At 43.9% G+C, this 11,436-nt stretch overlaps 2 protein-coding genes across 2 annotated transcripts; both read right to left on the bottom strand.

Moving 5' to 3' along the window:
- Positions 1-440: 440 nt before the first annotated feature.
- On the bottom strand, positions 441-1,994 carry LOC136547460 (large ribosomal subunit protein eL22z-like). Its single transcript, XM_066539409.1, has 2 exons — positions 1,664-1,994; positions 441-837 (listed from the first exon to the last, which is right to left on the bottom strand). Exons 1-2 carry the CDS (start codon positions 1,909-1,911, stop codon positions 693-695), a joined length of 393 nt encoding a protein of 130 aa, XP_066395506.1. The 5' UTR covers positions 1,912-1,994; the 3' UTR covers positions 441-692.
- Positions 1,995-2,451: 457 nt separating this feature from the next.
- Positions 2,452-9,107, bottom strand: LOC136547458 (uncharacterized). The gene is made up of 3 exons (XM_066539408.1): positions 8,855-9,107; positions 8,636-8,726; positions 2,452-2,807 (listed from the first exon to the last, which is right to left on the bottom strand). Exons 1-3 carry the CDS (start codon positions 8,922-8,924, stop codon positions 2,651-2,653), a joined length of 318 nt encoding a protein of 105 aa, XP_066395505.1. The 5' UTR covers positions 8,925-9,107; the 3' UTR covers positions 2,452-2,650.
- Between the last annotated feature and the right edge of the window lie 2,329 nt (positions 9,108-11,436).

The following is an 11,436-nucleotide window of genomic DNA, read 5'->3' as shown; positions in this document are numbered from 1 at the left end:
AGAAACCAGATAACTAGGAGGCGCTTAACTAAGTGTCTGTACAACCGGATGATCCTTCCTTGTTCATGTCTTCATATTCTTCAATTTGTTTACAGCTACCAAGCTTACAGTATCCTATTTTGCTGAATCAAGAGCTCTGAATTGATTACAGGATTCCATTTTGCTGTTTTGGATTACCAGGTACAAGTTCAGCAAACCTTTCTCCTACGTGCTGCTCCTACAAATCATAGGATGCCCAAATTTGCCTGAGAACCCCAAATTTGCCTGTCGGTGTAGAAAGAAACAAACGAAAGCAGATACAGATAATCAGCAACTCTCTAAGCTCCCTAGTTAAATTACTATCGACAATGTTCAGTACATCCAGAATTCAGACCACCAGTGAGAAGGCAACAAGAATTCAGGAACTGGACACAAGTTTCACACCAGCAGCAAGGAGCATCACCTTTGGCCCCAACCAGAGTATAAAAATATTAAGAAATGCAAAAAATCATGCACATTACACTTCTCTGTTCACAACATAACTTGTACAGAGACTCAGTAGGGCACTCTGATGTTGAGGCAGCCAAATGTAAGGATTCTTCAAATTAACCATCCAAAATTCACCACAGCATAACATAAGGACAGTTGCAAAACTACGGGTACAAGAATCAAAATTCAACGAATTCAAAACTAAGATATAAGTGTAATGTGCTCTAATCTTCTTCCTCGCCCTCATTCTCGGCGATGTTGAAGTACCGGAGCTCATAGACACTGCGGTCCTTGTTGGCTGCAATCACGCGTAGCCAATCCCTCACGTTATGCTTCTTCAAGTACTTCTTGGTCAAGTACTTCAGGTACCTGGTGACAACGGATAATGATACAATCAGACTAAACTGAACAAATTCAGTATGTTATATTGGATAGTAACAAACAGCAATTAAGTTTTGATTGTTCCGTCAAGTAGTTAAGGGTAAACAGAAAAAGATTCAAGTCCATACATTTGCTAAACATAATGCCTCGAGCATTCTTGCTAAATAATGGTGTCAATGGAATATACTCGTATAAACATCTGCTAACCCCTCGTTCCCAAAAGAGTGCAATTGTCACTTCACAAGAAGTGAACCAATTTAAAGTTTGACCTAATCTATAAAAAACATTAACATCTATGAAACCAAATAAGAATTGATAGATGAATTATGAATGTATTTTCATACAAAACCTATTTGGTGATATAAAAATTGATGTTTTTATAAACTTGGTCCAACTTGAAATCGATTGACTTCTTAGAAAGTGAGAATTGCACTCTTTTTTTGGACAGAGGGAGTAAACCGAAAATTTGAATAGCTGTTTTCAATCAGCAAAAGTGCATAAAAGAACCACAGATATATGCTAAAATTTGCAAAAGAATAGCCATTTCCATTTGCGATCACACAGGGTTAAATATAGGCTACACCAAACCTTTGGGCGTCCGCATTGACAGAACTATATGTACAGAAGCTTACTGCTAATTAGTAATAAGCGAAATTACTCCTCATCACGAAAATCAAAGTGAACCACATAATTGGACTGGAAAATAAGTTTCTACAACCTAGCAATATCATGAACATACACAGCAGAAACTACACAGATCTACACAAGTATATTCACAACATTTAGGGGCAAGAAGCAGTTAAGGGTGGTATACCTCTTGGAGAAGGGCCCGTCGGAGGTGACGGTGACCTTCGTCTTCTCGCGGGAGATGGTGACGGAGTCGCCGAGGCTGCCGGCCTTGCCGCCAGCGACCTTGATGCGCTCCTGCAGGAACTTCTCGAGCGAGGCGATCTCCATGATCTTGTCCTCCACGGGCTTGGTGCAGTCGATCGTGAAGGCGACCGACCCCTTCTTCTTGCCCGCGGCCCCGCCGCCCTTCGCCGCAGCCACGCCGCGCGCCATCGCCCCTCCCCTTCCTCGGCTTGGTGGTCGAGTGGGTCGTGAGGTGTGGCGGCTAGGGTTTTCCGAGACGAGAGAGGGTGCCGATGCGGCTGGCGAGATATATATAGGCTACGTGGGCTGCCATTCGAGCGCGGCGAGTTGGCGGGCCGGTTTGATGGAGCGGACAGCGGAGTGATTTGGTTGGGCTAGTATTGGGCCGTTGCGTTCTGACGATGATTCGCTCGGGCCCAGTAGAGAATGGAGCACTCTTATTTGGTTGAGCTTTCTAGTTGCGTTCTTTTGGGTTCGGCTGCGTTTAATGGATTGAAATGGCCCACTCGATTAACATTTCTATCTTTCTTTTTCTATGTTGGTTTTATGGAAGTTCTTTCCTCTTGACGGTTTTTTTAAATATAAACCCAAGAGATAGAGAGCATTAAAAAAAAGATATAAACCCAAGAGAATCATACCAATAGCTAAACGGAGAACATTCTGCTGAACTCAACTCGACAGACAGCTAAATCGGTGTGACGGCTGATGATGTATACCGAGCGGCCGATTAAAAAAAACATTTATTTCATTTCAAGACATTCAGGGAAACACATGCATGGTACCATCTGCATCCACAACAACATTCGAAGTGCAGGTTTCAGCAGCTTACATTACATTACATAGAAAAGCAGGCAAAGGTCCGCCTAAGTTCCCACAGAATGCCATAGGCAAAATTATTTGATTAGAAAATAACACCCACCAACACTAGCTACTCTTTTTGTGGGCTGCTATTGCTATCACTATCAGATGATAGGAACTGCTTTGCATATTGGTGAACTTTCGACCCTGACCCTTGTTGATGATCGTAGTACTCCACCAGCGCAGACCCAGCCAAGGCAGCCAGTGTGAGAGCCTGAGCATGCAGCCTGCCAATGAAATTGAGATTTAGGTTGCCTTGGGTTAGTATATTCATTCAATCGCATGGAAATTCTTTAGCTTTCAGTAAATGCATACATCAATTTCGTTCGTCAGAATAAATTCAAGCCCAAGGTAGGGGATTCTCGCTTTAACTTTCTGTACATGAATTATTATACTGTGCACAAATGAGCAAACCATGATTGGTGCATATAAGAGTGGAGATGTATGGTAAATACTAGTTTTTTATTAAAAAAGGGGAACTGAAATTGCTAGCATAAGAGCAGTGCACCAATTAGAAATGGAGATATCGCTGCTAGGGATATATAATTAAAACAGACACAGCAAAACGTGTTGATGTTCGGGTCATCAGTTGATGGCAATAATATGTCAAGCTGGTCTATATATGCAGATACATTAGTGGGTGGGGAAATATCCAAAAGATTAACAATTGATATTTTTTAATGCAATTAAGGTAATTTATTTAAATGCAACTGAAATAGTAAGCAATTTATCGGTTCGGTGAATAGCCAGTGGGGAAATATCCAAAAGATTAACATATCCATGGCATTATTCATGGAAACCCCTAAAAATAGCCATTAGAATAGGTTCACTGAATATGTATCCAAAATCTAACTAGCCTGTACCACCCTCCACCGGCCTTGTTCTGCACTCGACACTGATTATTTATGCCTAATGCTGATAGTGTGATACCAGTTAATCCTCAATGATGGAAAAGAGCAAAGCTTTCTGTGCAACACAATCTGCTACCATAACTGCTAGTTTCTGAGAAGCTACAGTTTCCTGAAGCAGAGAGGCACAAAGTTCAGTCAACACATGTTGTACCACCTGCTTGGTCTATTCAACACAAAGGAATACATTTTTTTTTACCCGAGAAAGCACATATGAATTCTATACCACCACATCCACAATCCTACAATGTCAAGTACATGTTTAGAGAGGCATCATTCTTGCAAAATTTAGAATGGCATACACTGGGAAAAAAGTATTAATGAACCGTCAAATATCAGAAATGCAAAGAGAAATTATTCCCCCAGAGTTTGCTCCAAGAAATACTAAGGCTACACGTACACCTATTTATTTTGGAAGGCTCCAATATTCTGAAGTAATAGTGGATAAATTGGACATGGATAGCAGCACAATCAGGAAAGTTGTTTCAGCACCCTTCTGGCCTTCTGATCTACTAGTTCCATACCAATGCCCTCAAATGCATACCAGATAAAAGCAGGACAGTGTAATTCTCTACCTCTTTTGTTGAAGTAAAAAATCATACAACTACCAACTTAATGGATATGCTTGGTATGTAGTAGTTTGAATATGAAGCAACTTAGGGTGCATTTGGGAGGAATCTAGATTCTCATACAAACGTTTTTTCAGGAAACATTTCAAATGGTGAATAATAAGAATCACTTTGTGGAATTGTTTGGTTAATAGGCTGGATTTTGATTCAGAAAAAAATAGTTTTTTTCATAAAAGAATCATATAAATGAAAATATGCTAACTCCGCCTATGTTGTCTCAACATAGCAGGTCTCAAGCCTTAGTAAAGGAGGAGGGTTGTGATAGGAGTGGCGAGCCAACATTAAATCTAGCCATTCTAATGAAGATGAAACCCGAAAGAAAACCGTTAGGCGTAACCCTCGTAGCGACGCGCCATATCAGAACACGGGTATGGTGTTAAATGGGCAAGGGCCGGGTCGGCACCCCCTTGGTGACGCGCCGTGTCGCGATCTGGGCATGGTGTCAAGTGAGCAAGGATCGGGTCGTCGCTTCCTTAGTGGCGCGCTACATCGGCGTCCGGGTGTAGTGAAAAATGAGCAAGGGTCTTCACATCTGAGTCGACGGGTGCGAAGGGTAAGGAAGCTAGTCGAACCAACTAGGATCCGTTTAGGTAGTTGGAATGTAGGGTCGCTTATAGGTAAGTTAAGAGAATTAATTGATACAACGACTAGGAGGCGTGTAAATATATTATGTGTTCAAGAGACTAAATGGAAGGGTCAGAAGGCGAAGGAGGTGGACAATACAGGTTTCAAGCTTTGGTACACAGGGACAGTCGCGAACAGAAATGAAGGAGTTTTGATTGATAAGAGCCTCAAGAATAGTGTGGTGGGAGTGAGAAGGCAAGGAGATAGGATTATCTTAGTCAAGCTTGTCGTTGGTGATATGTTCTTGAACGTAATTAGTGCGTATGCCCCCCAAGTATGCCTCGACGAGAGTGCTAAGAGACAGTTCTGGGAAGACTTAGATGGCCTAATTAGAGCTGTACCTAGTAGTGAAAAACTTTTTATATGAGGAGATCTTAATGGACATGTAGGTACTACAAGCGCAGGTTTCGAGGCAGTTCATGGAGGTTTTGGGTATGGTAGTAGGAATCAGGAGGGGGAGGAAGTTATGGACTTCGCGGTAGCTTTTGACCTGATGATAGCCAACACTTTCTTTATAAAGAGAGAATCTCATGTAGTGACCTTCAGTAGCGGACAACACTCTAGCCAAATTGACTTTGTCATCGTAAAAAGAAAGGACAAACGAGCATGCTTAGGTTGTAAGGTGATACCAGGGGAGTGTATTGTTTCTCAACATAAGCTTTTGGTGACAGACTTTCGTTTTCAGGTGCATACCCGTAGGGATAAACAACCTAAGATTGAAAGAACAAAGTGGTGGAGACGCCAGAGGTATTCAGGAAAAAGGTTATCAAAGAGGGCTCTTGGAAGGAAGAAAAGGACATAAACAACATGTGGGAGAAGATGGCAACCAACATTCGAAAGGTGGCCTCAGAGGTGTGTGCAGTAACCAAAGGAAGTGGAGGCGAGGCTAAAGATACTTGGTGGTAGAACGAGGAAGTCCAAAGGGCTATTAAGGAGAAGAAAGAATGCTATAGACGCTTGTACCATGACAGAACTGTGGACAACATAGAGAAGTACAAGGTGACAAAGAAGACTGCAAAGCGAGCTGTAAGTATGGCAAAGGGTAGAGCGTACGAGGATCTTTACCAACATTTGAGTACGAAAGAAGAGAAAAACATTTATAGGACGGCTATGGTTCGTGAGAGAAAGACAAATGACTTCAACCAAGTTAAGTGCATTAAGGATGAAAGAGAGCATCTCTTGGTGAATGAGGATGAGATCCGACATCGATAGCAAGAGTATTTTGACAAATTGTTCAATGGTGAGAATACAGACACCAACTTTTTAGTTGGATGACTCTTTTGATGACATTAATAGGGGCTTTTGTGCGGAGAATCCAAGAATCTAAGGTCAGAGAGGCATTGAAAAGAATGAAAGAAGGTAAGACGATGGGACCGGATGGTATCCCAATCGATGTGTGGAGATGTCTCGGGGATATAGCTATAGTATGGCTAACCAAGCTGTTCAACCATATTTTTTGATCGAACAAGATGTCTGACGAGTGGAGGAGAAGTATATTGATACCGATCTACAAGGATAAATGGGATATTCAAAGTTGTACTAATTACCGGAGAATTAAGTTGATGAGCCATACTATGAAGTTATGAGAGAGAGTTATCGAGCATCGCTTGAAAGCAATAACGTGGGTCTTTATGAACCAATTTGGTTTCATGTCCGGAAGGTTAATCATGGAAGCCATTTTCTTAATAAGACAAGTTATGGAGCGGTATTGGGAGAAGAAGAAGGACATACACATGGTTTTTATTGACTTGGAGAAGGCTTATGATAAAATACCAATAAATGTTATGTGGTGGGCTTTGGACAAACATAAAGTCCCAACGAAGTACATCGGACTCATTAAGGACATGTACAACAATGTTGTGACTAGTATTCGAATAAGTGATGAAGACACGGATGACTTCCCGACTAAGATAGGACTACATCAAGGGTCAGCTTTGAGCCCTTATCTGTTTGCCTTAGTAATGGATGAGGTCATAGGGGACATACAAGGGGACATCCCTTGGTGTATGCTTTTTGCGAACGATGTAGTGCTAGTTGATGAAAACCGGACAGGAGTGAATCAGAACTGTAGTTATGGCGGGAGACTTTGAAATCCAAAGGTTTTAGACTCGGTAGAACTAAAACTGAGTATATGGGATATGACTTCGGCACTACTACTCGGGAGGCAGTGGCGGATGCAGAACAGAATTGAAGGGGGGCTGGTCTCTTCTTCCGCTCTCTCCATTTTTCTTCTTTCCTCCACCTCTTCTTCTCCCTCACCCTCCCCATTTTCCATTGATGCACCAGCTGTAGGGGGGCTGGAGCCCCCCAAGCCCCCCTGTGGATCCGCCCCTGTTGGGAGGAGGAATATATTAGTTTGAAAGGTCAAGTAGTGTCTAGGAAGAATATCTTTCGATATTTAGAATCAATGCTACAGGGAAATTGGGATATTGATGAAGATGTTAGCCATAGAATCAAAGCAGGGTGGATGAAGTCGCGCCAAGCATCTAGTGTCCTATGTGACAAAAGGGTACCACAGAAGCTAAAAGGCAAGTTTTATAGGACGCCGATTAGACCTGCTTTGTTGTATGGTGCAGAATGTTGGCCTACGAAAAGATGACATGTTCAACAGATAAGTGTCGCGGAAATACGCATGTTGCGTTGGATTTGCGGTCATACAAGAAGGGATCGAGTTCAAGACGATGATATACGTAATAGATTAGGGGTAGCACCAATTGAAGAAAAGCTTGTCCAACACCGGTTGAGATGGTTTGGACATGTCCAACGGAGACCTCCAGGGGCACCGGTGCGTGGTGGAATCCTAAGCCAAGATATTAACATGAAGAGAGGCAGAGGAAGACCGAAGTTGACTTAGATAGAGGCAATAAAAGAAGACTTGAAAGGATAGAATATACCCAAAGACTTAGCCTTAGATAGGAGTGCTTGGAAAACAGCTATTCACGTGCCTGAACCTTGATTGTTTCTACTGGGTTTCAACTTTAGCCTACCACAATTTGTTTGGGACTTAAATGCTTTGTTGTTATTGTTGTATAAATGAAAATATTCTTCAAAAAAATTGAGAATTTTTCATGGGCAAAGAGCAACTTAAATACAATCCATTTTAACTTGTTGCACTTAAAATGGATTAACTAAAAAAAATACGATTGCTAGTGCACAGAAGAAGCAAGAAACAGAGAATCGGACAAAACCACTCCCCGACCGTTTCACGTGCATAGGCAAAAAAGTGAGAATCGTTTCAGCTGTTTCTGGAGATTCTGGCGTCTCTGGATAGAACCCGAAACGTTTTGACCAGCCAAACGGTCCCTTAATTGACGCAAGACGCGTGGCCTAATGTGCCTCAAACACCGCATTCACTTGCTGGGTTGCTTGGTAGGGCATCTGAGTACAAATTTGAAGTGGTTGGAATATACCAAATCTGTAGCACATGGTGTATCACAGTATCGAGACAGTAGGCCAAGAGGAACCACCACATCATATTAGGTGACCTTTGTGCTTTTGGATTAAGGAGGTGAGGTGTTGAGCTACAGATGTCCAACCAATAGATGTTTTTTTCGCAGCTGCATTTCACCGGGCCCAAACCTAAACAATAATCCGAACATCGAATGTTCTGTTCATTAAGGAAATTAGGCCATCCACATCCACCAACATATAACATTAGAGCATGTTTGAACCAATCGATGTTAGTCTGAAGCTATCTTAATCTGGCTAGAACCTACAGAACAGGCGGCTGTGTAATCCAGGCAGGCTTGAGTAAGGAGTACAGAGTAGTGTCTTGCTTCATCCCCACCCACACAGGCACACAAACCAAAGAAGGAACATCTTGTACTACTAGTACTGTAGCAGGCAGGCAGAGAATGCAAGTGCAGGTGGTGAGAAGAAGAGCAAGGTAGGGACCTGGCGTGGATGATCTTGACGCTGGTCTTCATGCCCGGCCTGGACCAGTTGTAGGCGATGGAGCCGACGATCCCGCTGAGCCACAGCGTCCCTGCAAGCGCAAGCGAACCATGCAACAAAGGCATCAATTCCATTCCACCGCGAGAACGTCGGCGCAGCCGCGCAGGAGAGAGGAGAGGGGAGGAGGAGAGGAAGGAGAAGAGAGGATCTGGAAATTACCGACGGCCCGGAGCTTGTGCTCCACGACCCACTCCCTCGCCGACTGCAGCGCGCCCTTCTCCTCCGCCATGTCGCCGGCCGGCCGGAAAGCTTCCCTCTTGAGTCTTGAGTGAGTCCTGAACTGAACCTCTCGAATCGAGCCCCGAGCCTTGCTTCTCCGCGCGTGTCTTGTCTTCCTCCGCGACGGGGGAAGGAAATACGCCGTGGACCGTGGCCTGGATCCGGACTGCAGGAAAGTGAAGGAAACAGCGTGCGGCTTCGGCTTGGCTTCTTTTCTGCTCCTGGGCTCGTGGCAGCGGCCAGCAGGATATATGATCGTATAGGCCCGTTCGGTTCATCTTAAATCTGATTTGATTGGTTTTTTTAGTCGAAATAATATTTTTTATAATTTTTTTAGTCTTAGTTAAGTTTTAGCCAGCCGAATGACTAGGCCCGTGTTTAGTTTCAAAAGAAGTTTCAAAAAAGTGCTACAGTATCCATCACATCGAATCTTGCGATGCATGCATGGAGCATTAAATGTAGATGAAAAAAAACTAATTACACAGTTTGGTGGAAGATTGAGAGACGAACGTTTTAAGCCTAATTAGTCTATGATTGAACACTAATTACCAAATAAAAACGAAAGTACTACCGTAACCAAATTCCAACTTTCACCCCAGCTAAACGACGACATAGTTGCGGCGCGCAGGAGATCGGAGGTCGTGACGCAACCTCCACCAGGCGGCTTGGCTGAAATGGGTAATGGCTACAGTACACGCATGCAAAAATTGGACGCGGCTCTGGATACGTTGCACTTGCAAACAAACAGGGCCGGAATCTCGGTGGGCACCGCCGCACCGGGCAGTGGCGGAGTCGGTAGAATCATGTACTGTACGCAGTAGTAACCAATAGTATACCGTACTACATTTTCTATAATCTAATAAAGATGAGATATATTTTGGCATGTCGGTGATATTGTCGTATTATAGGTGGAGGAGCAGAATGATAGAATGATTTAGCGACAAAACTGCTAGCGACAAAACTGCTGCCTTGGCACATGGAAGTCTCGTGGCCAAGAGCAAATGACTGGTTTAAGGGAAAATTTGTTCCTTATAGGTTCGAGAGTAGGTTTATTTTTTTTTAAGATGTCACTGGAGGGGTGAGAGCCCCACCTAAATAATTTTCCATAGATGCTGGAAAACCAGTAATGGAGGGTGCATCAGTGCATGGCACCTACAAGTTGTTGGGGTAGAACCCCTTTGAGGAATTACAATGAGGGCTTGTTTGGAATGGAGGATTTTCAAAGGAAAAACAAAAGATTGAATTCCATAGGAAAGTTTCCTCCACTTGGTGTTTGGAACAAAGGAATGTTACATTCCTTTTCAAAGGAAAGGCTAACCTTGCTTCACAAAACATAGGGAAAAAAGCATTCAAGGAAACACAAGGGAAAAATTCCTACAATATTTTCTTAAGCTTTCAACCATGAAAGCTTTGTTTCTTGGGCACATGTGACATTTTTGTTTTCCTGTGATCCAAACACCCCAAAGTTTTTATTCCAGTGTTTTCAAATCCTATAATTTTCGACTTTTTGCTCTACTCTATTCATGCGTTTTTTTTTCTATTCCTTCGTTTTGTATTCCTGCATTCCAAACAGGCCCTGAGAGGGGGAGGAGGTTACATTGTAGAGAACATTTCACACCATTTCTGAACTTTCCATCTATCCTTGGAGTGTGGTCTGAAGCTCCAGTCCCCGCAGGTGACTTTGCAGGCGGCTAGAAGGCTGGGGGGGAGGTGTCTGAAGACCACATCGTATCTGTGGTTCCAAATGTTCCAACAGCAGAGTAGGGAAGTGGAGGCTATCAAGCAATCAACCTCATCCTTCTCTTGTGAAGCACGTTGGGAGAGCCTTGGGACCAAAAATGCCTCAAGGCCCTAAGCGCACACTGAGTGCACTGAAACACCAAGCGCCGAGCTGTGACTGAGAAGGCATGGGAACCGCTGGGCGAGGGGCCACCAGAACGAGGTGGAGCGGCCATCGCCGATCGCCACTTTGGTGATGCTTCTGTAGGCCGGAAGGAGGTCACGGAGGGCCTCCCAGTGTGTGCCCTCGACGTCTCCCTCCAGTGAGGCTAGTTCCACGTGCTGCCATGCCCACGCGGCCCAAGCCGAATCGTTGGGGCGATGCAAATGATGAACAAGCTTGAGCACAAGGCAGGCGTTCTGTGTTGCCAAATTACGGATGCCAAGGCCGCCTTCAGTCTTCGGGCGCTGCATTGTTTCCCAGTTTACCAGGCACTTGGCCCCTGACGTTTTTTCCTAGCCGGACCAGAGGAATGCTCTTCGCTTGCTATCCATCTTAGCCACCACCCCGGGTGGGAGCACTAGTGCTTGCATCAGATAAGTGCCAAGGCCATCTATCACTGAGTTGACGAGCACTAACCTCCCCTGATGATTCAGCAAGGAGGCTTGCTATTGTAGATTAATGGGTGGATTTAAGAGGAATTTTGGATATGAGAGAAGAAGGGGAAGAACAGTGAAGTTGGAAACACTAAGTGGATCAATCTTCTCGATCCTTCTCAGGTACTCCATCTTATCTCTTTCCT

This window comes from Miscanthus floridulus, chromosome 3, assembly GCF_019320115.1.
Source record: "Miscanthus floridulus cultivar M001 chromosome 3, ASM1932011v1, whole genome shotgun sequence".
NCBI lineage: Eukaryota > Viridiplantae > Streptophyta > Magnoliopsida > Poales > Poaceae > Miscanthus > Miscanthus floridulus.
This window is presented reverse-complemented; position numbering and strand designations above follow the sequence as displayed.

Excerpts from the sequence above, each read along its gene's own strand:
- LOC136547460 (XM_066539409.1), bottom strand. The coding sequence starts at position 1,911 with ATGGCGCGCGGCGTGGCTGCGGCGAAGGGCGGCGGGGCCGCGGGCAAG. Across the intron at positions 838-1,663 it reads GACGGGCCCTTCTCCAAGAG|GTACCTGAAGTACTTGACCA; the intron begins GTATACCACCCT and ends CGTTGTCACCAG.
- LOC136547458 (XM_066539408.1), bottom strand. The coding sequence starts at position 8,924 with ATGGCGGAGGAGAAGGGCGCGCTGCAGTCGGCGAGGGAGTGGGTCGTG. Across the intron at positions 8,727-8,854 it reads GCACAAGCTCCGGGCCGTCG|GGACGCTGTGGCTCAGCGGG; the intron begins GTAATTTCCAGA and ends TTGCGCTTGCAG. Across the intron at positions 2,808-8,635 it reads GTCAAGATCATCCACGCCAG|GCTGCATGCTCAGGCTCTCA; the intron begins GTCCCTACCTTG and ends TTTCATTGGCAG.